Here is a 27,580-nt window from a genome sequence, read left to right as displayed (position 1 = left end):
TTCAGTATGCACAAATTATATTTCAAATGGCTAAAGCATAAAGCGGTTTTCTTTCCTGTGCAAAACGTTTCCATCATTTGAAAGATTGAAGCGAAGTGCAGTTGAGGTATTTGACCATGTGTGAAACAGAAGTGTTCTTTAAGACCTGCCATGGGTAGGGCTGAAACATCTCGGCACATCTGTTGGCTAATCAGAAAGATGTGTTCGTGCGCTGGCCTTTTGGAAAATATTTGTTGAGAAAACGGAGGGCCTCTCCCAGTGGCCGGTTATCACTGGACCTGGGAATTTGCACAATTTCTAGGTACTCAGATTTACCTTCAGTGGCCCCACAAAGTTTTCACTTAAAGGGACAGTTCATCCAAAAATGAAAATTCTTTCATTTACCCTTATGTCTTTCCAAACTTGTATGGCTTTTTTTTTTCTGCTGAACACTCAATATTTTTTGAAGAATGTTAGTTTTGGTTCCCATTGACTTACATTGCATGGACAAAATTTAAATGGAAGTCAAAGGGAACCGAAGCTGTTTGGTTATTAACGTTCTTCAGAATATCTTTCGTGTTCCGCAGAAGAAAGGCATTTTAAATGGCATCTATTCAGGGGAAAAAATGCTTGTGCCAGCTTTTCATTTGCAATCAAGATGCATTTAAGAAGCTAAATGACATGTCTTGTTTGTTGAGAAATTTATCAAAAAGAAGTGAGTTTATGAAATATCTGCCAATAGGCTCAGAAAGATCAACTCAATTCAATGGGAAAACAAGTTTCCATTTTCCATTAACAGATGTGTGTTCAAGCATGAACACACTTCATTTTGTTCAAATTCTCAGAAAAGACATTGTGTGTCTTTTGCATCATATTGCATCTCAAGTAAATGAACCTTGATTTAAGGATGTTTAGATATTTGTATTGGGAAAATAATAGAGATATTCATTTTTTGCAGTATATGCAACATTTAATGCCATGACTATGAATTTAAGACTCTCTGCTGTGATTTAAGACCTTTTTAGGCCTAAGGCCCCGTTTACACTAGTGCATTTTCATAACTTTTGCTACGGTTACGCCTATCGTTTACATTACTCCAGCATTTTTCGACACTCGAAAACAGAGATTTTTGAAAAAGCTGCAGACCCCGTTTTAGTTTGAAAACTCTGGGGTTGCGTTTCAGTGTAAACGGACCAAAACGGAGACTTTTGGCTGCCCACATTCGCTCTGCGTATCCTTGATGACCGTGTAAACAATAACATCATGCACATTGTTGTACCCATACTGTAGATGTATAGGTAGATTCCCCATTCGACTGCTCCAAGCACGTATCCGCGATCTAAATAATAGGGAATGTACCTATTCATATCTATGGCTGTACCTGCATGAGTGGTCACATGACATGTGTTTTAGGTTGTGTAGTGTAAACGGAGATCGTTTCTTAAACGCAGCGGAAACGCCAGTGTAGACGAGGATCGTTTTCATTCTAAAACGCCATGTTAAAACGAAAATGCACTAGTGTAAACGGAGCCTAAGACTGGGGCGAACCAGGACTCTTAAAGACCATTTCAAGATTAGCAGAAACCCTGCTTTAGAGCGGCAATTAATCTGTTTGAAACTTTAAAAAAAAGTGTTTCTATTCCTTTATCTTTTTTTAAATACATACCCAACACACATAAACCAAACCTGAATGGTAATTTAAAGCATCACAGTTGACATCAAAGCAACAGGCTATAATGAGACGCCAGCGAGGTGCTAATCGACCCGACGCTGAGAATATCCTGTGAGCCATTTTAGAAGTACAGGAAGTGTCCCATATTCCACCTGGGCCCGGGTCACATTCATCAGAAACCCAAGCCAGTGACAGCTAGCTAAAAACTCCTCCCAACGTCAACACGCGCGTGTTATTTAAGATTAATATGTGTCATAAAAGCTGGAAGGTTGATCTCAGTGGCATCTAAATCTCCGAATGCTAACTCCACCAAACACAGTTCAGAAAATATTTGGTGTTTCGTAGCCCTGCGGAGGCATTTCACCTGAAATGAGGCACGAAGGGGGAGCTCTTCAAAGTTCAGCCAGCCTGCCCTGTGCAAGGTTTTTGGCGCCTGAGCCAGACAGTGGAGAGCTGGGGGGAAGAGAGCAGGCAGAGGCCCCTGAGTCACAGGCCGGGGATTCTGCAGGACTAGCATGACGTCTCAATAGAGGGAGGGCCTTCAGAGTCCAATTCAGCCCCAGTACCACGTGTTCAAGGAGCGTGGGAAAGAGGCGAGCTTTTCTTCCCAGCAAAGAAAGAGCCAGTATCGAATAACAGAAGCGCAGAAGAGCCGTGGAGGCCTGAACAGGGCTAGGTAGAGCTCCTACTGCAAGCAGACAAGATTATCTCCAGCAAATGCAAACACGCAGAGCTACGGTTACAGTCAACACTTTGATACTTATATTCAGGGAGCACACATTTAAAAGAGGACACGGCTCTGTTTGAGCATGGCTTTATTGAACTCGGAAGGGCAGCACTGAGGACTGACTGTATACAGCCCATCCTGTTATGAACTTGCAAACCGTCCTCAAAAACTTGGAACGAAAACAGTGTCTGGCGTGAATTCAGCAGCACTGTCTTTGGGGAACCTAAGCATGTTTTTTTGTAGTTTTGACAGATTTACAAATGGAGATATGACTTAAAGACTAAACATAAACAACACTCGATCTGCAAAAAGGAAGTCAAGAAAATAAAACTTTTTTTTGGTTTTTAGCGATAAGTGCAAGAGAGATAACACGCAAACTATCATGATAGATCTTTTAGAAAAATAAAGATTAATCCAACGTATATCCTGTTTTCAAATTTGTAGTGAATCTGTTCATAAAGTGTTATTTAAAACACTTCACAGCTTTGTAAACAATTTATGGCATTAAATATATCATTATAATGTGTAAAACAAATTTAGATATTAAAAAGTATAGTAAAAAATGACTAAAGATTTTGGGAAAAATTAAATGAATATTTTGTCATTTTGGGGGGGTTAATGTAAACATTTTATGGCAAAAAGTATATTATATTGTGTAAAACAAATTTAGATCTTAAGTTTGAAAAACAGTAAAAAACTGTTAAATAAAAAAAAAGTTAAATGAATATAAATCAAAATTTGAGACTAATCTTTTCATAAAGTGTTGTTAAAACAGTTAACACTTATGATTTATGGACAATTTTAGGAGGTTTGTGAACTTTATGACATTAAGTATATTATGTGTAAAACTAATTATATCTTAAGTAAAAAAAAAAAAAACAGTAAAAATACGTCTAAACAAGATATGTATGAAAATGAAAAAATTAAAAATTAAAAATGAAAGTCTTGTGCCATTTTGTAGGGTCGATCCAATATAAATCCTGTTTTCAATAACTTCGTGTGACTAATCTTTTCATAAAGTGTTCTTAAAAACACTTTCAGGAGGTTTGTAAACATTTTTTGGCATCAAGCATATTATTATATTGTGTAAAACTAATGTACACAGGATCATTTGATAGTTAATTTTCTTTGCAGTGCAAAACACAATTAAAGCTTTCAAAAGGTTTTTTGCACAGTTACTATGACACAGTGTAGCAAATAAAAATACCTCCATAAAAAGATTTTTTTTTTTAAATCAGAGGCATGAAAAAAAATGCAAGAGTTCATTACACCTGGAGTTTGTTGGATCTCATGCTTTTGTTGCTGCGTCTTCACTGACGTGCAGGACCTCTTGGAACTGCGACAGCACGCGGTCATAGTGGGTCCCCTCCCAGAACACCTTTCCACAGCCGGTGCAGATGAAGTACACTGGAATCTGGCACAGGAGGCCTGGGGGCACGGTCTCCAGCTGAACTTCGGCCCCGCTGGGGAATTTGAAGGTCTGGGGGTCCAGGGCGGTACGTGGGGCCCAGCGGCAGTGAGGGGTGAACTCTGGGCCCTCTGGGGGCCTCCAGCTATTGGATTCTGCTTGTGACTCACAGTCATCCCACTTAGACACGATGTCTTGAAGGAGAGAAAGAAAAAGCGATTAGAAGCAATGAAGGAGGCAGCTTTATGCAACTTTTCGCTTCTTATGTTAAATGATGCTGCTGACAAAAACCAAGGGCTTAGGCAAAATACTGTTAAAACTAATTCAAATGAAAATTAATTATTGGTGGAAAATCTGTATTAAATCTGTATATACAGATTCAAATGTGTGTTGTATTGACATGGGAGACAAATGGAAAAGAAGTGGCAACCTCTCTCTCTCATCATGCGGGTCATATCCTCTCTGGACAGCTTCAAGTACTCATTACAATTGCAAGCCTGGAAAAAGGTGACAGAAAAAACACATTAATATGTAATAAAATATTATGACACCAAGTAAGTCAATTCATCAGCAAGATGTTAAATCAAGTGTTAGATAATAAAATCTCTTATTATGCATCGTTGTATAATACAGGCAGTATATACATTCTAAATAACTTTAATTCTGTTTATACTTTATTATTCTTTTTTAGAATCATTTCATTATTTTCCACATTTTAGTAAACAGAGATCTCATCAAAACTATGAAATAACTACTCAAATTGTGTTATACATGGTAAATGTATGATAAATAGTCACATATATGCCACACACCTGTTTTTCCCTGACTTTATGGTCTAACGTATCAATTAACAATAAATATAAATAACAAAAAATGTAATAAAATTTTAGCTTTGTATAAAATGCACATGCAGACAAATATATATATATATATAGATATAGATATAGATATAAATGAATGATTTTTTAAAAGTATTTAAAAGAAATCTCTTATACTCATCAAGGCTGCATTTATTTGGAATATATTAAAAAGTTTAATATTATTTCAATTTAAAATAACTATTTTCTGTGTGAATTTATATTCAAATGTAATTTATTCCTGTGATGTAAAGCTGAATTGTCAGTATCATTACTCCAGTCCTCCAATCATCACATGATCTTCAGAAATCATTCTAATATACTGATTTGCTCCTCAAGAAACATTTATGATTATTATCAATGTTGAAAACAGTTATGCTGCTTAAAATAGTTGTGGAAAATGCAATATTTTTCATTTGATAAATAGAAAGAATATTTATTTTAAATCAAAAATTTTAACTATAAATTTAGTCATTTTTGATCAATTTAATCTGCCCTTGCAGAATAAAAATATTAATTTCTTTAAAGCAAATCCTACAGACCCCAAACTTTTTAACTGTGCTGTATATATATATAGCAGTGATGGTAGGCTGCAAACTGGACAAATATACATTTCAAACAGTCTGGTAAGTCCCATGATAAACTCTCTCACGCACACGCATTCACACACACAGGCGAGGTGCGAGGTTAGACGTTTGCGTCGCCTCTCTTGATTTCACACCTCACTGTGGCTTCTGTCTCATTCTCAGCGAGGAACCCATTCCCACCCTTTCAAACGACACACAGGCGCTAAAAGCCACCCAGACGGAGACTCGAGCTGAATGCCACACCTTACCAGGACACTGACAATTCAGTCAGTCAACTCATTAGACTCGAGACTGAAATGCTTGACACAAATTGAAACTGAAATTGAAAGATTCTCAGTTTAAAGCAATATTTTACACATTTACTCACTCACATGCTTCCATTATTTCAGTGGAGCACGAAAGGTGAAAGTTAGAAGGAATTTTACACAACTTCTCAGACACAACAGTATATGCTGTCGAGTTCCAACAAGAACCAATGAGTCTTTATAACTGGCCTGCTATATTCCACACAGGATTCTGTGAGGAACAGAGACAAATTCAAGAACTATCATATCACTTAAGAAAACTAAAAACAGAGAAGCATGAACACAAAACATCTCCTTTTGAACACAGTATATGGGTTTTGAACAACATGAGGGTAAATAAAAAATGTTAATTATGTAATTACACAAATGGCCAAAATATAATTAAGGTTAATTGGAATACTTTAGATTTTTAATGTTTTTTTTTTAAAAATCTCTTCTGCTTAGCAAGGCTGTTTATTAGGTAAAAATACAGTTAAAACAAAAAAGTAATATTGTGAAATACTTGACATTTTTAAATAAGTTTTCTATGTGAATATATTTTATAAAAGCTTATAAAAGTTTATTTCCGTGATCAAAGCTGTTTTCAGCATCATTCCTCCAGTCTTCAGTGTCACATGATCCTTCAGAAATCATTCTGATATACTGATTTGCTGCTCGAGAAACACAAAAGATTAATACTTTTATTCAGCAAGGACTAATTTTTCAGCATCAGTGACAAAAGTGATGATACATTTAAATATTATAAAAGATTTCGATTTCAAATAAATCTGTTCTTTTGAACTAGGACTAATAAAATTCATCAAAAAATCCTGAAAAAAGCACCTCAGCTTCTGTAAAAATATTAAGCAGCAAAAATGGTCTACAATAAGAATCACAAATGCATCCACAAAGTTAATGAGTGTGATAATATTTCACAATATTACTGTTTTTGCAATATTTTTCATCAAATAAATGAAGCCTTGGTGAACATAAGAGACTTCTTTCAGAAACATTACAAAATCATAATAATTCCACTTTTGACCGATAGTGTAAATGATTTCTATTCATAAAGTCAGTGTGAAAACATCACGTTTTAATAATGTATCCATTCAGAATTCAGTTTAAAGTATCTATGATTTCACACGCACACACACAAACACAAGGTGCTGTGAAAAGGCATGTTGTGTGAGTGTGTGAGGGACCGGCTCAGGTGCCCTCTGCAACCCTGTCTGCTCACTCTCACGCTCTCTCCATTCCACCTTGAGTGATCTCTTCCCACACACTGCGCTGGCTGAGCGGCGCAAAACACACCGGCAACTATTTACCCAACTCCTGAGTTTCCCATGCAAAAGCAAGTCAAAACCTGCTCCGCCAACTCTTCATACTCATACTCATGCCTGCGCCGTTTCGCTCTTTCTCCATCTGTGTTTGCCTCCAAAACCACATATGTGAGTTTTGCCTCGTACATAAACACGCGAGGCGTGACCAGACCAAACCCTATGGCAAATATGTCATATGTAGGAGCCAGGTGCTGCTGTTGTTTTTGTTGCTGGTCCCGCTATGATCTTATCCATGATTGTCAGCCACTTGTGCTTTCCAGCTCACAATCACACATCAGGTTGGAGATTTCTGAAGATTTCCTCAACGTACTGTAATTGGGTAGGCATCACAAGTGTATACTTCGGTGCAATGTAGAAATGATGCAGATTTTGTAGGCAAGCCAGTGACAAACGTCCCCCACTCGTCGTTTGCCCCGATTCGGAAAACAACTGATGAAGAGATAGATTTTATCGCACCTGGTTAGGACACGCTTTGGAAACTCTGGAGTATTTAACGGCCTAGTTCCTCCTGCTCTGTTTGTGTATGGAAATTTATGAATGTGGTCTAAAAAAAGGAAATGAATACTTGTTGAGATCATGCTGAGAAAAGATTAAGGCTACACAATTACTTGAAATAAAACAAAAATCACAGTATGACTTAGGGTAATTGTTTAATTGTGGTGGCTAAGTGTGGTTATTATATATATATGCACTGCATGTTTCAAAGTGAAAACAACAATATGATGTGCATTTGGGAATGCAACATGCACCATCCATCATCCAAAATTGTAATATGTAATTGCAATAAAATTGAACTTATTCAAATTAAGAAATTAAGATCGACATAAATATTAGTATTTTAATTTTACAGTTGTACTGTAAAATATTTTTATTTTGCAGTGAACTATTACAATAGCAATATATTGTTTCATAATTTTATTATATCATTATATTTAGCAATAGTAATAAATTCATGTAAATGTAATGTAAATGTAATAACAATTACTATAATTATTATACGTACATGTAATGTATTGTCAACTGATCTATAAATCACAAAAATATTTTTCATAATCAAAAAGATCAATGGTTTAAATTTTAGTTTAAAGAAACTAGGACAGTCATAAATATTAGTATTGTAATTTTTCTGTGAAATATTACAATAATTATATTTATTTTGTTTCATAATTTAGTTTCATATTTCATAGTAATTAATATTATTACAGTCATACGTTGCTTTGGTGTACCTTGTTCAGCGTCCTTGAGCTTGGGAAAGGCGCTATATAAATTAAACATTTTATTATTATTATTATACTGATATATGAATCACATTACAAATTTGCAATCAAAATGCTCAATAGCTTAACTTTTGAAGGCCACCATAAATATTAGCATTGTAATTTTACATTTCTCTTTTATCGTGCAATATTGCGATAATAATAATTAATAATTAAAATAATTTATTTTGTTGCGGAATTATTGGTATTTTATGTTTTATTTAATATATATATTAAGTACTAATAATAATTACAAATTGTGCAGCTCTACAAACACAAGCATAACAAGCCTGGAGCTTTTTTAGTTCAAGCTTTGATTTTCTCTGGTCAGTGTTTAAACAGGGAACAATATCCCATAAAACTACATATTAGAAGGGATCCGAGTCATATTTAGGGTCCAAAATATCATGGATGGGCTCTTTTGATCTGGTCCAGTAAGTAACCACCTAAAAAACACCCTGAACACACCAGCAACCACTTAGCAAGATGCCAAGAACAGCAACAGCACAGCAAATCCTGGAAACTAAATAACATCCGAGCATATGACAGCAAGTTTTGGAGCTTGCCTTCATAATTTCTTCAGAAATGTAGTGACTATCTACTAACTAGTTTGTGCCTCTGTGCAAGAGTTGACAGATGACTGTATGTGCAGCAGTGTTGAGTATGTGTTCAAGACGTCACCTCTATATGGGGCCAACAGTAGCCTTAGATGAGCTAAACATTTCCCATTAGAGAGACGTGCACGAGAAAAGCCAGACGGAGCGATAGAGAGCTCCCATAGACGAGAGCTGGGGGAGGGGAGCGGAGGGAAATATTCATTTTGACTCGCACAGACTACATCCCCCCCACCCCCTCCTCTCACACTGCCGCTCCCATGGGAAAATCCTGGACTGCATTCAGGCGGTGGGCTTGTGCTGTGGCTGGGTCACATGACCGCGTGTCTGACGAATGAGAGGAGGCTGCTATGATTCAAACAGAAGCAGAGGCAGGTAAGCGTGGGAACAGATTCCTGACCTGCCGGCACAGCAAACCTCGACGTTTGACACATTTCTTACAAGCATGGGCGGCCACTAACAAGATCACTACCGTCTTGAGAAACGTAGATAGCATTTTGTGGGAAAACAAATTGAGGTTGGAATTAGCCAATTTGTTTCTAACAGAGCATTTTTGGCAACATTATTAAAATAAAAAGTTATATCTATTAATGTTAGTTAATGGACCTGAGCTAATATAATAATACAGTATAATACAGCTGTATTTAATATGCATTAAATATAGTTAATAAATGAAACCTTAATGTAAAGTGTTACTATATAATCAATATCATATTATATTATAGAATTATTAAAGAATTATTATATTATAGAATTATATAATTTACTTTTATTTACAAGAATTATAAATTTTTTTATCAAATTTTGTTTACATTTTTGCAAAAACACAGTAATTGGTATGTTTTTGCAAAAATGTAAACAAAATTTGATAAAAATATTTAAAAAAAAAAGGACAATTCTTGTAAATAAAAGTAAATTATATAATTCTATAATATAATAATATAATAATTCTTTAATAATTAGGTCAGGGGTCGGTAACCTTTTCGGCATGACGTGCCATATTTAATTTTTCTGGTTAACCACTGTGCCAACCCCCCCACCCGCACCCCTCCCTTAATGCATTCTGTACATACATATTGTTAAATTATATTACTAAAAAAAACAACAGGCATATTTGATTTTCATGCAAATAGGTTCTGAGGATTTTTTCATAATTTATTTTTTTTTTTTTACTTTTCAAAAGTTTCTTGAATAACAGATATACAGTGTGACCGTACTGAACACCACTGTGTGTGTGTGTGTGTGTGTGTGTGTGTGTGTGTGTGAGACAAGGCTAATGTATTAAAACCGTTCAGTTTAATCACCGTTCTATATTAATGCGCTGCTTTAATTGATGTGCACGCGCATACACACAAACACCACTCGCACACAGAGATCTGAGATCGCGCTGTGCAAAAAGAAACATTCAGAAGCTCATAAACTTGTCAGCACTACCATGCGACTTTTATTAATTGATACTGAATCGGTTCATTATATTCCTCAGCAATGAGGGGGTTAAAATCGCCTTTTTTAAGTAACTAAACTCAGCTTCATTGTTTGTAGAGAGACCAAGACGCAGACAATTTACACATACCCCTCTCTCTCTCTCTCTCTCTCTCTCTCTCTCTCTCTAAAAGTGGCCATATTTGAGAAAAAATCGAGTAGTTTGCATCACTGGATATAGCGGTTGGTCATTTAACATTTCTACCATAAAATGTATCATTAAAAGACTTTTATTAAATGATTTGCAGCTTCATCTTACCTCGCTCTTTAACCATATATTTAATATCAATGTGTTCAACAACAAATTCAATTCCTTTTTTAGGAAAGAAAATTATGTTTATGGGCTCTGCAATTTATGTGGAACATATTCATATCTATGTAATGACATCGCATAGAGGTCTTTTTCTGCTCTCTACTCATCTTAAATTTTTATATTTTTAGACTGCATCAAAATGAACATGAAAAGCCAACAGAGGAATACAAGCATTCAATAGCAAAACGCAAACACATTAACTCACAGTCATAATTAAATAGCCTTAATTTAATTAGCTACTTTTTGTTACAACTTTTTGTTATAACTTAATTACATTATCAAAATTGCAGCGTGGCTGACTGTAACAGTTTAAGTTAAATAAGTAGAAAGTAGCTTCCTTCACACTGGTATATATGATACACAGGAATTTGAAAAGAAATTGAGAAGAACAACAACATTTCAGTTCTCTTAGACGTAATAAAACACGAGACTGCTCATTTACTTGAGGCATTAGCAGAAAGCTCATCAGGGCTGACCCCTCTTTCTCTCGTGACCCTGCCTGGAGGTGTTTTAGATTAGTGTTGTTGTCAGTGCTAATGGTCCGTTCACTGCCCAGAGAGCTGAACCTGACCAGACAGTTGGACAGGATGCAGTCGACAAGCGAACCATTCTGACACTTCTCTTTTTTTCTAACAACATACATGTGTTCAGAAAACTCTCCCCTGTTGGTCTTGGAACAACTCGTACCCAGAAAAGTTTCTTGGCAGCTCTGGATGAGGGGGGTTGCTTTGGGACTGGAGCTCTGTAGAGAACCACGGGAGTCAGGGAATAATGGCCAGTGAGGAGACTCTTTGTGTGGGCTTTAGCTGCAGGGCTCAGGGGGGCACTGGGGGTTTTGTGTGCTAGCTTGGCCTCAGTGAAACTAGCCTTTCCACCCACCCTATTGATACTTGCCCCTCTCTCAGAGCTGAGCTCTTTAGCACTGCCCAAATAGGGGGATAATAGCCCCACTACGAGCCCTGAAACCAAGAATGGTTCATAGCGCTTTCTTTTTCTCTCTTCTCATTCTTTCGTCTCAGGCGGTCAGATCAATGACTCTTACATACTTCCAGAAGTAAATATCCTTAAGGATGTCACTGGGGAATTTGGAGGTTTTTTTGTCCACAACTAGATATAAATAAATGAGATTTGGAACTAGGGCTGGCTGATTTATACAATAAATGTTGCTTGTAAATATTAGAGTGATTTTAATAGTTTTCAATTTGACCATTAGGTTTCATAAAAAACAATATTGTGACCACTCTATGTGTCATAACTTTTGGGGGGAAGAGCATTTTTCATGCTTCAAAATTAGGGATGCACCGATATTAAAAAACAAGTAAGCCAATGAAAAGTTTCATGTTATGGCCAATACTAAAATTCTACACTATTCTGCCAAAATAAATGAAAGACAAACTATTAAAAACTTGTATTAAAACATTTTGTGTATGAATTGTGGCATCAAAGTGAATTTAGGAATCACATTTATTATTCTATTATTTCATATTAAGTATGAAAAACTGATATTCATTTTTGGATTTCGCAGTTGTGTTAGAAAAGATTTCCATTTAAAACAAATGCTGCTCTTTTTAACTTGTTATTAATCAAATAATCCTGAAAAACAACACCGCTTCCAAAAAAAATATTAAGCAGCAGCACAACTGATTCCAACACTGATAATAAATCAGCATATTAGAATGATTTCTGAAGGATCATTTGACACTGAAGACATTAGCAATGGCTGATGAAAATTCAGCTTTGCCACCATAAGAATAAATAATATTTTAAAGTATATTAAAAACGGAAAACAATACAATTTTACTGTCTATTGATTGAATAAATGCAGCCTTGATAAGCATAAGAGACTTCTTTTAAAAATATAAAAAATCCTACTGATCCCAAACCTTCGAATGGTATATGCATGTGTGCATTTATTAAACAGTTTTCTCTTTTACTAATAACAGTTGTTCTAATAGATGTTCAGAAAGCTCTCTCGATACATAGGAAGAGAATGAAAGAAGAAAGTGAGAGAGAAACTGTGGGCAAGGTTGTCTTGTCTTCCCACCACACCCAAAGTAACTCGCTGCGGTATTTGTCCCGTCCTGTCTCCTGGTGTCTTGTCATGGGAGCGCCACCACACTTTGTTGCGCAAGCCTTGTACTGCGTTTCACACCTCTCTTTCTTCCCTTGCTTGCTCTCTTTAACCGACACACTTAAGCATGTTCGGAATGCTATTGTGAAGTCTTCATGATTCATCCCCAACTGTAAATATTGACTATGGCAGCCCTTAAGGGGGGGGACGAGCCTGAGAAAGCTGTGGGATGACTGGTGCCCGGCCCACTCCAATGGGCACCACAGATTTCAGGCCCAGCAGGCTGACAAAAAGAGTTTCCAGACCACAGGGTGGGTCAAAACCCAGTTTAAAAAAATTCAGCCTTGCCGGTAAGTATCTTTCTCATTACCACTCGCAACTTTAGAAGACACACTCTTAAAAAAACTCTACTTGCTTTTGTTGATCTAGCATAGATTTACCTACCATCGGCCGTGTGCAAGAAAGGTCTGAATTGATCCAATAACATGGATACCAGGTAGCTCTGTCAAAGCAACACAAAGGTACCGACAGTATCAAACAATTTAGCAAACATGAAAGACTCACTGTGCCGTGAAATAAGAGTGCAGATGAGGACCAATGAGCTCACAAAGATAACAGTGCACGCACACACACAGCATGTGGGAGATAAAGTGAAATGAAAGGGCGTGAGGGGAGAGAGGTCAAGTGCTAATGATGCTGGATAAGACATGAGAGCCCCAGAGGAGAATGGCACCTTCAAAGCACCTCTTCTCCGAGTGTTGGTGTCCACAAGAAAGGACAAAAACGGAGGGCTTTGAGATGGCAGCAGGGGTGGACAAAAAGAAGTGTGAGAGAGAAACTAGAACAAGGGTGTAGACAGGAAATGGGACAAGATGGTGAACAAAAGCCTGGGGGGGAAAGACACCAAGGGGAAGGGGGAGACAAAGTGGAAACGTTGAGGTAGAAGAGGGCTGGGGGTTGGGTTCGGGGTTCACCTCGGGTGTGAAAGCAATGAGGTGAAGCCTAAAAAGGCCTGAGAGAGTTCCTGTGTCACGGACCCCATCGGCAGCCCTCGCCGCCCCTCCTTCCCTAGCGTTCTGGTCGGTCCTGCTAAATTCCCCAGGGCCAGAGGCTGTCCCTTTTCGGTCTCCTGTGACACAGTCATTATGAGTGTGGGAACTGAATCTATCCCTTTCACAGTGGCCCTGCAAGCCTGTCGCTCCGCCCCAACTCAGTCCACCATCACCCCAACCGACTCCAGCTCTGCTTGCCCCCTGATATCTCTGAGAGTCGGGCCCCAGAAACCCCACTAGCTTCCCCAGCCCACCCCTGCTCCCTCCTCCATGTAACAGAGCTGCTATCTCCCAGTACAGAGCTGTCTTTCCTGGTCTCTGTCAAACACCCCACCCCCCCAAAACCCAATCACCCTCCATCCCTGACGCTATCTCCTCGCGATAACCATGGGAACCGCTCTGTGGGAACCGGCTGGACCGGCCCGGCTCACCAAAATAGATGGCAAAGAAAGACTGAGAAAAAAACGGTGAGAAAGAAAACTAGAAATACCTCCCAGAGGGAGGGTTTAAACAGACAGACAGAGACAGGTAGACAACCTGACCAATCAGGATTTCCAGAGGGAGGGTTTAAACAGACAGACAGAGGTAGGTAGGGAGGTGGTTGGTGGTTGTTCTACTGCGGCTGAGTTTGTTGCTTAGATTTCAGGCTCTTCGGGCCACTGCTTTTACACTGTGGCTTTGGGGCAGTCGGTGTCCCCTCTCTTTGTAATGGAGATTTTCAAAGAGACTTAAATGAGAACAGAATTCTAGAGATCAAACGTTGCAGGCTGCTGAGAAGTCTGATAAGAGCCCAGTAAGGTAATGAACATATCCCAGCATGCTTTGGTTTGCCAATGAACTGGCTTATATTGCAAGTTCAGATGATATCACTGGGGAATCCCTTTTATCCGTTAAAAGGTGAAGCGGATAAGGTTAACTTCAGCACCTCCTCCTTTTCCTCGTGCGCAAGCATCACGGATGGACTAGCGCAGTTCCTGTGAGAAAACCAACTTTCTTTGATTACTGGAGGACAGGAAGGGAAAGAGAGAAGGGGAGAGTGTGCATCTTTTCTTGTCTGAATTTGGCCATTTTTCCATTCCAATTTTATTCAACGTCATTCAGTATACTGGGCTCTCCCAGCACTTTCCCAAGCCAGAGAGGCTGACCCCAGTGTCTGTATACCTCGACTGTCCCACAGGGGGCTGCTCTTCGACCCTTCCCACCCCTAACTGCCCAGTACTCCCAAAGCAAACAGACTTCCAACCCTCGATAACATCAGCCGGATCAGACACAGAGGAAGCACTGCCAGCCTCTGTTGACCCCCATTCCCAAGCCCGATTCATGAAACAAGAGCAGTCATCCTGAATGCTAAGAAAAAAAGAAAAAAAAAAAAGATTTAAACGTCTAATGTTTAGCACTATTTTAGTACTTTCTCTCACCACACACAGGTACACTATGGGTCCCCAGTCTTCCCCTCATTAACACAAAGAAAAACAAACACTCTGTAACAGTGGGGTTCCAGGGCTGTTATAGCTTGACAGGCTTCACTGGGGGTCTCATTTAAGAGAGGCATTTACACTGTGCAAATGCACAGACCAACCATGCAAAAAGAATCTGTCAAGTCCAACAACATTCCCATGAACGCTACGCATACCACTATTAGCTACAGCATATATAACAACCCTATTAACCTTAGAACCTGCTCTTAGCTCTGTGAGCGCTAGTTAGAAGCACATCCATCAAAATCTTGTTTCAAACAGTGCATGTGGGACTTAATGTGGGAGGTATAACGGCCCATTTTAAGGAACCTATTGTTCTTAAGACAAATGACAAATGCAATGGGGAGAGTGGCCTTGGCCAAATTGCTCTTAAGGTGATTTTGGTGGATGTATGAAGTCAGTTCTCTAAGTTCACACACAAATGTTTAATTACTAACAAACGTCACTTTTTGTCATGATTTTGAAAAGTATATCATTATCTTAACATTTAAAACCCTCACAAATGTTATTTTTGATGGTTTGCTCGAAAACTAAGCTTTTTCTTTGAAACTGTTTGGGATATCTCACCCCAAAATAAAATGATGCCATTGTTTACCAACCATGATGTCACTCCTAATTAGTGGTCGACCGTTAAATCGCCAAGGCCGATATATCGGCCGATATTTGGCATCTTTCAAATATCGGCATTGGCCAATATGTTTTTCCTGTTTGGCCGATGCTTTCGAGGCAGAAAATTTATTTTGACGGCGCTGAGAAAGGCAACATCTGAGCACACAGTGCTCACATTCTCCCTCGTTGTTAACAGTTCTGTCTAACATGGATAGAAGTCTGTCTAATAATCAGATAGAACAGTTAAACAAACATAATAAAATGTATACAAAAAAAGTATTAAAATCAGTGCTAGAATTGAGGGGGGATGGATTCCCCCTGTGGGAAAAAAAATGACAAAAAGCATCCCCCCTGTGAAACCCCCATCCCCCATAACCATCCCCTTTAGATTAATAATGTTGTGTATTATGTAAAATTTATTGTGCAAATTAAATGTTAAAATTGTTTACCTATGATAATTCACAAACTAAATAATGGTGATTGGCCAATCAGAACTCGGTACATTGTAACAAGCTGCGCACAAGCTGAATTTTCACGTCATTTTTCATGCAAAATGATTCAAGTACAACTTTTGAAGTTCTTTAAAAAAAAAGAAGACAACAGAAGGTATGATTTTTCCTTGATTATTTTTAAATACATTCCCCTGACATAATGTCACTGTGCTGTATGTGTGACTGTGAGGGACTGAGAGTCGATAGGAGAGCTGACGAGTATGTCACCGACTTTGCAAAAAAAACAAACAAAAACACATCTTAAGAGTCCAGAAGCATTCACTGTGCGATGAAGCCCATTAGAATGCAGTTAGAATGCCCTTATAATTCAAGCAATGAAAGAAAAAATACCATGTATGAGTTTTTATATTAATTGCACAAGCGATGTACTTTTCTGAATATCAGCATATAAATATGCTAATTATTTTATACAACAGTGTAGAGCAACACTGTGTTTCATTCCTTGAATGAATCTGTTTTTGAAAGAATCGTGAGCCAATGATTCAACAGTCTATTCACTTGTTTCGTTTCTAATTATCAGCCGTTTAAAAAGCTTAAAAATAATAGTTTGCTTAATAAGGCTAATTTTTGATTAAATAAAAACCTTTTTAGACAAATTTTGCAATCATTGTGTAAAATTAGCTACGGGACAAACCCTAAATCCCCCCCAAATTTCTTAGCTATCACTTCCAAGAGTTCCAAGCTATCAGCATTGGCTGTCAAAAAAACAATATCTTCCATGTCTTCCATGGAACAAACAAGCCGTTCTGTTACATAAGATAAGAAGGAAACGAGGGCTAACCTAAAAAACATATTTTTTGCCTTAAAATGCTTTGTGCAAACTTTCTTTAAAATTATTTGGTTTTATATTTTGTAATCGAATTCAATAGCCACTGTACCTTTCCATACATTTCTGAATCTGTGCTTCGATTATTTTGTTGCGAAGGTAAAATTACAGAAAGGACTACTTGTTCAATGTAAGAGAACCGGTGAGATAAACACAGCCTAATCTAGATGACAAACTAAGCTCCATTTAGCTGCTCAACCAAAGCAAAGTAGGGTAGCATTAACATTGGCAATGGCAGGCCATTCTGCAGAGCTACAGGGAACCCTGCACTTTAAAGGAATGCTGTGTAAGTTCATGAAAGACTGGAGATAAAAATTGGCTTGAATGATAGCTTGTGGAAAAACAACTCTCTACAGTCTGCAAAAACATGGACATTCGTAGATAAATTCTGGGGTTGGAAAAGCTGACAGATATACACACATGGTGACACAGTTGGTCTCTCTTTCACGGTAAATCATGGACACACATGATGCCTTCCCCCTACATGCACACACACACTCCATTCATAATAATGACTGCATCAAGCAGCCCTCCCTAAGTACAGCTCATAAAAACGCCCATCAAGGCACACTTTCACACATGCAACAATTAGGAAGGGGTGGGGGGGGGGGTCAAATGAATTAATGATTTAATTCAAAAAGAGTCTGATGCTAGCACATTTTTGGACACGACAAAGCGACCATTGCAAGTCATTTGTACTTGTGTCTTTATGTAATAAATAGAACAAAGCATCAGTTTCCTGTCAGGTATTTGTCGTGTCGTGATGTGCTGCGCCACATCCAGTGTAGACACGGTGTAACAGTGCAGTACTTCTAAGCCCAAAGTAAGTTTCAGTTTTTTATGCTATGGTATGCGCATGACATACATTATTTTAGCATAGTTATGCTAATCAGCATAGTATGCGCATACTGCATGCATGCAGTCAGATTTCTATAACTGCGCATACTCTGTACACTTAAGCCCAAAGTATACTTTATTTTTATACACATATGCTATTGTTACCAGAACGTGTAGCCTTTCAAAGTTTACACATTTGAGGTGTAAAGCGCAAGCGATCGACAAGTGCACTCTAGAAAGTTCATCTTTGTCCAGTGTCTGCACTATTTTTAGCCAGAAGTTATGACCAATAAAAATGTTTTTGTATTCTTTTTAAATTGAAGTTGCTGCTATCTCATAACCCTCTCACACAAGCACTTGTCAATGTGGGCGTCTGTTGTTGTTGCGTGCTGTATGGAAGTGATATATATCTCTGTCCTTCCGTGAGGTGAAAGAGAGCGGCCCCTCCTCTCTGAACAACATAAGCAGCCCTGTCTGCCCAGGGCCAGTTCTCATGACATCATCGCTGCACAGGAATGCTCTCAAGCAGAAAGCAGCGAGAGGAAGAACTAATTTCATCTCTCGCTTTCTCTTCCTCTCTCTCATTCCATTCCTATCTCTTTATGAAAAGATCCGTCAATCATTTACCCTCCCTTTCTCTTACTTGGGAAGAATTCTCCCTCTTCTTTCTTTGTGTGCGTGTCTTATGTTCACTATATATTTTTTTCCTTTATGTTCTTTTTTTCTCACAGACATTCATCAGCTCCCACATTGCTAAAGCAAGCATCACTTTTATTATTGCTCATACGAACTACTGATTTCAACAAAACATTAATCCCTAATGACTTATACTTTGTTGCACAACTCGTCCCTCGCTATTTGCAGACATGAATGATACCTTGAGTCAAGCAGCTTGTTTTCTAATCGATCAGACCATTTTTTTGGAGCTCTGTTTCTTTAGCCAAGCCAAGAATGACTTACGACTTTTCACATGGTGGATCATAAAAACGAGCTTTCTGGGTGCAGAGGGGACACTTAGTGCGACTGAAAGTAGAGTTCATTTACTGGTCAGCTGAAAGTTTTTAACTGGTGTGTTAGAAGGGAACTTCTGGGATATTTTCAGTGTAAGTCTTTGGACAGGGTCTATGGCATGCAGACAATTTTGACTCGTCCCTCAGTTTGACTTCATGAATGGAAAACTTTTTTACAGTGGATGTTTAGTAGCAACCAAACCAGAGGTTCAAAATCTGAAAATGTTAAGCTAGTATTTTTAAATACTCGCATGAACTCTTTAGTGGAAACGTGTGCTCTTTGAGTTGAGTTTGAAGCTGTCAATTATTTTTTTCAATTGGGACTACTTTTCTAGATGGATGAATTTTTGGATTTCCCGTGGTTGGAAATTCATTCTGTTCAAACAGCGTTTCACCCCAAAATGAAAATCTGCTGTTAATTAACTCAACCTCAGGCCAAGATTTAGCTGATTTTTTTCTTTAATAGAACAGTAAAGATTTTTTTAATACCCTGCAACACGGACAGAGGCAGCTGTGTGTGTGCACCGTGAGATCGCTGTGAAATACGGAAATTACGCACCATTTAAAAGTATATTTAGGAAAAGTCCAAGTACGGGTCCATCACTGTCTTTCTCTCAGCAGTAGCAGGAAGCAGCTTGGCTCTAACACAATGGCTCACATCAAACAGCGAGGCTCTGCGTTGTTACCGACACACACATACACAACAGTGCCAGCCAGGCCAATCAAAACACAGTGCGCAGAAAGCACAAACAGATCTAGGCAAACAGGACATTCCAGCTGCCGGGTGCTACAGATTCCTCACCGCAGCTAATCACAGACCCAGAGAGCGAGAGCAACCGGGGGTGCCAACAGGAAATACGCTCCTATTATACATCTCCAATACATGCGCACACACACACAGAGGACCAAAAGTCGCATACCCTGACCCTCTGTCCTCACAGACTGACCTTTTGCACCAGACACACAGACAGAAGCGCAAGTCTGCAACTCTTTCCACCGAAATATGACACATCCGGGGTGTGAAAGCTGGAGGAGGTTAGCCAAACCACAATGTTCTGCAACGGTTTACTGGGGGAAAAGGTGAAAGATAATCTTGAGATGTAACACTGATCATAGATTTCCACTGACATTATGCCTTCAGATCACCCACAGTATGTTTAATGACGGTAAATGTCCATTTCACACAAAATTGGCTAGAGTTGGCTGATATACACTGGCTTTATGCAGCTTCCAGGAGTTACAGCAATAGGTCTGTTTGGAAACAAAGCCATGTGTACAAGGACTTTTTTTGGACTATTGACAAAAAAAATAAATAAATACCCATTCATTGCCATTACATGGAAAGCTTGAAAAAGCCAGGATCTTTTTTTAAATATAACTTCGATCGGATTTGTCTGAAAGAAGAAAGTCACATACACCTATGATGGCTTGAGGGTGAGTAAATTATGGGGTAATTTTAATTTTTAGGTGAACTATCCCTTTAAAATCTTATTCTTCATTCTTAATCTAGCCTTATATATTTCATTGGTTAAATATGATGCTACTTTTGGAGAGAGAATGAGGATAATATTTGGAACTGTACTGTTAGCGAGCCTTCAACCAGCTGTAGTTTAGTCTACAGGAGGCACGGGTACCAAAACCTGGTAACGAGCCCAGAGGCTAAATTATTATAGTAGCCTGCAGTGTACAGATAATCCATTTCTGTATGGAGAATTTCTTTCCCTCTGAGGCTGTGTGTGAGACGGAGCAATCTCCCACTCTGTAGCCGTGCCTTGTTCACACACCGCTTCAGCTAACAATAACGATAACAGACCATTGTGAAAGCATAATTACATTGTAGCCTAATAGAATTGAAGCTGACCATGCTTATCGTAAGTGCAACAAGTCATTTGCATGTGAAAGTAGAACCATGTGCAATTCAGACAAAACTTCTGTCTAAAACGTGCATAAAAAGTTTTGAGCCGTGTATTATTACTATGAATTAGGCAACTGCTGCTACTATAACTATCTTGCATCATGCAATAATCATTTACTCAAACTCTCTCAATCACCTGTTTTTGCCCAAAACATATTAGATTGTGATGTGCATGGAATAATGGAATTACAAACCCGATTCCAAAAAAGTTGGGACACTGTACAAATTGTGAGTGTGACGAGTGGGGCGGGGCCGAGAGCCGTGGGAACGGAGCGAGGCCGGTGGAGTGATTGGGAAATGAGCGACACCTGCTCCACTCACCGGTCTCGAGTCCCACGGAGGAGATCGGGAGGATACAAAAGAGGAGCGACGACAGTGAAGGACGCGAGAGAGGACCAGGCCTGGGCTTTATTTTGTGGTTTGGTTTTTGTTTGTGAGCGGCAGTCGCCCGTGAGGGGCTGTCGCGCTGTTTTATGGTTATTTTGGTTATTAAAGTTTTATTTGAATGTTCGCCGGTTCCCGCCTCCTTCTTCCCGTCATTATGGAGTTTTTATTGTTACAGTGAGTAAAAAAGGAATGGAATAATTTACAAATCTCATAAACTTATATTTTATTCACTATAGAATATAGATAACATATCAAATGTTGAAAGTGAGACATTTTGAAATGTCATGCCAAATATTGGCTCATTTTGGATTTCATGAGAGCTACACATTCCAAAAAAGTTGGGACAGGTAGGATTAAGAGGCCAGAAAACTTAAATGTACATATAAGGAACAGCTGGAGGACCAATTTGCAACTTATTAGGTCAATTGGCAACATGATTGGGTATAAAAAGAGCCTCTCAGTGTGGCAGTGTCTCTCAGAAGTCAAGATGGGCAGAGGATCATCAATTCCCCCAATGCTGCGGCGCAAAATTGTGGAGCAATATCAGAAAGGAGTTTCTCAGAGAAAAATTGCAAAGAGTTTGAAGTTATTATCATCTACAGTGCATAATATCATCCAAAGATTCAGAGAATCTGGAACAATCTCTGTGCGTAAGGGTCAAGGCTGGAAAACTATACTGGATGTCCGTGATCTTCGGGCCCTTAGACGGCACTGCATCACATACAGGAATGCTACTGTAATGGAAATCACAACATGGGCTCAGGAATACTTCCAGAAAACATTGTCGGTGAACACAATCCACCGTGCCATTCGCCGTTGCCGGCTACAACTCTATAGGTCAAAAAAGAAGCCATATCTAAACATGATTCAGAAGCGCAGGCGTTTTCTCTGGGCCAAGGCTCATTTAAAATGGACTGTGGCAAAGTGGAAAACTGTTCTGTGGTCAGACGAATCAAAATTTGAAGTTCCTTTTGGAAAACTGGGACGCCATGTCATCCGGACTAAAGAGGACAAGGACAACCCAAGTTGTTATCAGCGCTCAGTTCAGAAGCCTGCATCTCTGATGGTATGGGGTTGCATGAGTACGTGTGGCATGGGCAGCTTACTCATCTGGAAAGGCACCATCAATGCTGAAAGGTATATCCAAGTCCTAGAACAACATATGCTCCCATCCAGACGTCGTCTCTTTCAGGGAAGACCTTGCATTTTCCAACATGACAATGCCAGACCACATACTGCATCAACTACAACATCATGGCTGCGTAAAAGAAGGATCCGGGTACTGAAATGGCCAGCCTGCAGTCCAGATCTTTCACCCATAGAAAACATTTGGCGCATCATAAAGACGACCTAAGACAGTTGAGCAACTAGAAGCCTATATTAGACAAGAATGGGACAACATTCCTATTCCTAAACTTGAGCAACTTGTCTCCTCAGTCCCCAGACGTTTGCAGACTGTGATAAAAAGAAGAGGGAATGCCACACAGTGGTAAACATGGCTTTGTCCCAACTTTGAGATGTGTTGATGCCATGAAATTTAAAATCAACTTATTTTTTCCTTAAAATGATACATTTTCTCAGTTTAAACATTTGATATGTCATCTATGTTGTATTCTGAATAGAATATTGAAATTTGAAACTTCCACATCATTGCATTCTGTTTTTATTCCCAATTTATACAGTGTCCCAACTTTTTTGGAATCAGGTTTGTATAGAACTAGTGACTTTAAAATGACTGAGCTTGTATTTTTCTCTTTTTTAATAATTACAGTGATGACTGAACACAGTATGCCAGTATTTCACTAAGCCAACATCAGGGAAGGCCAAGTGCAATATCTGCCAGTAACTGCTGAGCATGGGAGCAGACTTTATTTTTTTATCCAAGAGTATATTTGACAAATATTTATATATATAATATTTATTTATTTATAATTTTTAATATATACATGACTTTTTATTTAAATCATACAAGTGCACTGATTGGAGAAGCTTGTGCTGTTCAATAAAATGTTTCATTTAAGCAATTTTCTGTCTTACACCAAATTGTTGCTACATAACAGCAGCCTGGATCTTGAAAAAGATTCCTATGCCTTTCAAAAGACGTGCTTTACGTGAATCCCATCCCCCTCCCCCCTCGTTTTTTTAAGTCTCTCCAACGAGCACAGATTCAATTATTCTCACATTGACTTTCTCACTTGCACTTTCCCACACACACACATATCTCCTGTGCTTCAGGCTCTGCTCCGGTGCAGACAGCTTGTCAGTCAGTATGTCAGATTGGCCCCAGAAACAGGAGTCATACACACACACACACTCACACAGAGTGTAGATCGCAGTGGGAAATATTTGGGATGGTTTTCCTCGGAATGTCTTGGCATGTCTGTGGAATGTCTCCCTGTTTTCGTCTCCTCTCTCTCCCTCCTTTTCCCTTTCCTTCTTGCCCTACAGGCAGGGGTCGGGGTAAAGCGGGAAAACGACAACTAAGACAACATGCCTGTTTTTTAACTCTTTGGCCCAGACTGGGGTTTTTTTTTTTTTTCTTTCTTGAAAATGAAACCGTCTCCACAACCCAATTCACTTCTGTAATGTGCAATATTTCCAAGTCAAATTATTCAGTAAGAAAAAAGTAGGGTTTGATTTATAGTATTGGATGATGCAAAGAGTCTCTATATGATAGTCGGAAGGAAGGGACGGGTTGAAAAAACAAGGGTCTAGTGATGTCAGCCAAAATGGAAAATTGTTTCAGATGTGGAGCAAGTTTTTATGAAAGATTACAAACTTCCTTAACGAAGACAACCTATTACTTCAGAATAATGTGCATCCAGGGTCCAAAACACTCAATGGTTCAAAATATGAGTAAATATAAGAAAATATGTAGCTAAAACAGCACTAGCAATGCAAAGGTCATGGGTTCGATTCCCAGGGAAAGCAAAGGAAATGATCTGATAAATGTTGTGTTGTATGATGTTATTGTAGTTTTTTTTGATATATTTTCTGAATGATTAATTGTTGTAATAGTTTTTTTTGGGTTGTTATTTAATTAACTTAGCTTAAGTCAAACTGACTAAAATAACCAAAGATTTGTCACTAAATTATCTTACTGTCATAAGGAAATAAGTGCATTTTGTTAACTAAAAACAATGAAAAATGCAATTTTCTGGCTAAAAACATATTAAATTTACTTAAATCACACACTATTTTCGAGTTATGTAAACGGTCAGTTTTGTGCCTAGACTTGTTCTTTGGTGAAACACAAAATAAGAAATTGAGCAATGTTCATGCTGCTATCTTCATACAGTAAAAAAAAATGGACTGGGACCATGTAGTCAAGCTCCAAAAAGGACAAAAAGCACACATTAAAACAATTATAATGCTTTAAACTTCTGTCTTCTGAAATGATAGCTTTATTATCATAAAACAAGTCATTCAAAATTCAACTGAAAATCTAAGCACATCAGCTGCAGTCACCATTTACTTTCATTGCATGGAAAAGAGCAGCTTGAACATTCTTCGAAATATCTTGTTCTGTGTTCCACAGAAGACAGGCAGTCATTCAGGACTGGAACAACACGCATGAAAACAGAATTGTTATTTTTGTGTGAACTATCCCTTTAAGACATTAAAACATTTTGATTTCATGTGACTTTAATCAAGTGCCTCTTATAGTTTAGACCGCAAATAAAACAACTGGATGCGTCAAAAGGAAAGAGGAACGGAAATATGAGCTGAGCTAAGAGTGTTTTGAGCACTTGCTCTGCTGCAGTAGAACCTGAAAGTTCTCCTGTCTTTTCATTTTCTTCCCTTTTTCTCAGCCTTCTGCAGATCAAAGTGGCAGAAATCCTTCTTTCAAACACCCTCTCGCTCTTTCTCTTCCTCTCTCTCCTCATAACTTCTCACGTCGTTTCGGTTCCTGTTCACCCCCCAAAACCTCCCCTCCACCATATCGTGGGAACTCCTGCGCTAGTGCCACAGCAGCATCTGCGATACCAAGAACCTGCTAGTCTCATGTCTAAAAAAAGGGTCGGCAGTCATCTGATGCTGCTTTATGAAGCTCATCGAGTAAACCTAGAAAATCTGTCTCCGTGGTTTGGATCCCACATCGGCGGAGACTCACTCGCGGAGAGTTTCCCAGAGAAATGGCAGGGGTCAAGCATCCAATGGAATGGTATGAGAGGTAATGATACCAGTAACATGGTAATGATGTGTGAGGAACTGCACTGTATCACTGGATACCAGACAGAGGAGTGGAATGAGATATGAAGAGCACGGTGTTAATTTCAAGGAATCATAACCATGTGACCAAAATAATTTCTGCTGAAGCAAGCATCACTGTTATCATTGCTCATAATTTAAGTGAGGAAAGGATTCAAACTATATTGGGCAACCAGAATATCATAAAGACTTGGGAGTTGAGCTCTATTAACTTACATCAGTACACAACTACCCAGAATACCCTAACAATATCATCGGTGGCTGAAAAAAAAAAAAAGGTTTTCCTTGAATACACAAATGAGTAAAAGGTGTTTAAAGAACAGCGCTTCATTGAAATACACATTTTTTGTAGCATTATTATTGTCTTTCTTAACTCTCACTTTTGATCAATTTAATATATATATATATATATATATATATATATATATATATATATATATATATATATATATATATATATATATATATAGTATGTCAGTTAAAATATATATAGTGTTACTTGAGAAACGTTGTACGTTTTTTTTTAATTTAAGAGGGCTTTGATACTTATAATTTTGACATTTTAATTAAGATTTTATATATTAACATAATTTGTTAAAAGTATTTTTCAATACAGACAAAAAGACAAAAAAGTGGTAACAGTGTAGAAACAACAATACACGTAATTAATTTAACATGTTTTCTTGATCACTACAAAATATACTTATACCTATACTTCAATTTGTGTTATTTCATAGACTTCACTATGATTCTAAAATGTGGAAAACAGTAATTATAAAAAATAAAGAATAAGTAGGTGTGTCCAAACTTTTGACTGGTACTATATGTCTGTATTAAAAGTGTTAACAGTCATTTTAATGAATATGTTACTGACAAGAAACATTCTACCAGATCGAATCCAATCTCTAATCCATTTAGTGCTCTAGTTATATTGTGGTGACACTTTTAAACTCAGCTTAGCCCTGATCCTGACTTAAACCTGGTGTGGAAAGAGAGAAATTCACAGGAAGAGGCATTGATAAAACAGTGAGAGAGAAAGAAAGAGAGAGATAGACTGAGAAACAGAGAAAAGGAGGATTATGGCGGGACAGGCAGAGGAGAGTTTAAAGATTGGCGATGAGTATCAAGTGGCCACACAGGGGGCTCCAGGAATGTCTCTCACAGAGCCAAGGAGGCAAGTCACTGTTAATCAAAGGATTTTACAATCAGATAACAAAAGGGTTAACTTAGCATGGGTGGGCTTCCACATACCAGCCCCGAGGTGCACATCCAAACACCCCCCCCACCTCCACCTTTCCTGCTATCATAAAGTCTTTATTTCAATCTCGCCGTCACATTCCAATGTTTGCATCACATTCAGACCTTAAAAATGCCATCATTCTCAATCGTATTCAAGCACATTTTGTTGGTACATTTTGTTCAGCAAACACGTGGAGGTGGATAAAACCTCGGGCAACAAATGGTGGAATGCGACAGATCCGGATGGGAGCCGCCGGCCACCTGCTCAGAAAAGGTAGGTGGCCACAAAACTGACACATTTGGGGAAACCAAAAAAAAAAAAAATGTTGAAAAGAGACACTCTACTATAAAAAAGGAGGTGAAAACAACAACAACAACAACAACAACACGTAAACAGGGAAAGGGTGAAACTCTTTTTTTTATATTCTAACTTTATTTACAAATTTGGGGAAAACCCCACCCATGTGGAGCTCAGACGACCCACATCTGGACTAGATCTCTGTGCTCTTCTGTCCTCGCTGGCTACAGGTGTGAACTTGGTGTGGTAGAAACTGTTTTGACTGTTATGAGGTGTGTGGCATATGATACATGCAGAATTGCGCAGTCACTGAGTTTTTAGGATGTCGCGTCAACAGCTTAATGGTTATGACATAAACAATAATAGGCCATGTCAAGTACTAGTAAAGGTATAGTTCATAGAGAATTAAAATTCTGTCATTATTTACTCACCCTCACGTTGTTCCAAACCCATATGACTATTTCCCTATGCTGATCTTTTCTTTACATTGAAGTGCATGGGGATAAATGATGTCAAGCTCCAAAAATGAACATATAGCACCATAAAAGTACCATAAAATTTGACTTGTGCGCTAAATTCTGTCTTTTAAAACTAAGTCTACATGAGGATCAGACC

General features: G+C 38.4%; 1 protein-coding gene across 1 annotated transcript in view; it reads right to left on the bottom strand.

Annotated features, from left to right (window-relative positions):
* Positions 1–2,449: 2,449 nt before the first annotated feature.
* The window catches only part of LOC109097722 (exonuclease mut-7 homolog), a 42,388-nt gene continuing 17,257 nt past the window's right edge, over positions 2,450–27,580 (bottom strand). Inside the window, exons 19-20 of the mRNA XM_042764769.1 lie at positions 4,217–4,283; positions 2,450–3,980 (exon numbers count right to left, since the gene is read on the bottom strand). Coding sequence (XP_042620703.1) covers positions 3,667–3,980; positions 4,217–4,283 — 381 coding nt within the window. The 3' untranslated portion in view covers positions 2,450–3,666. The remainder of the gene's footprint in view (positions 3,981–4,216; positions 4,284–27,580) is intronic.

This window comes from Cyprinus carpio, chromosome A10 (assembly GCF_018340385.1).
Source record: "Cyprinus carpio isolate SPL01 chromosome A10, ASM1834038v1, whole genome shotgun sequence".
NCBI lineage: Eukaryota > Metazoa > Chordata > Actinopteri > Cypriniformes > Cyprinidae > Cyprinus > Cyprinus carpio.
Note: the sequence above shows the minus strand (reverse complement) of the source record. Positions and strands in the feature narration are given on the sequence as shown.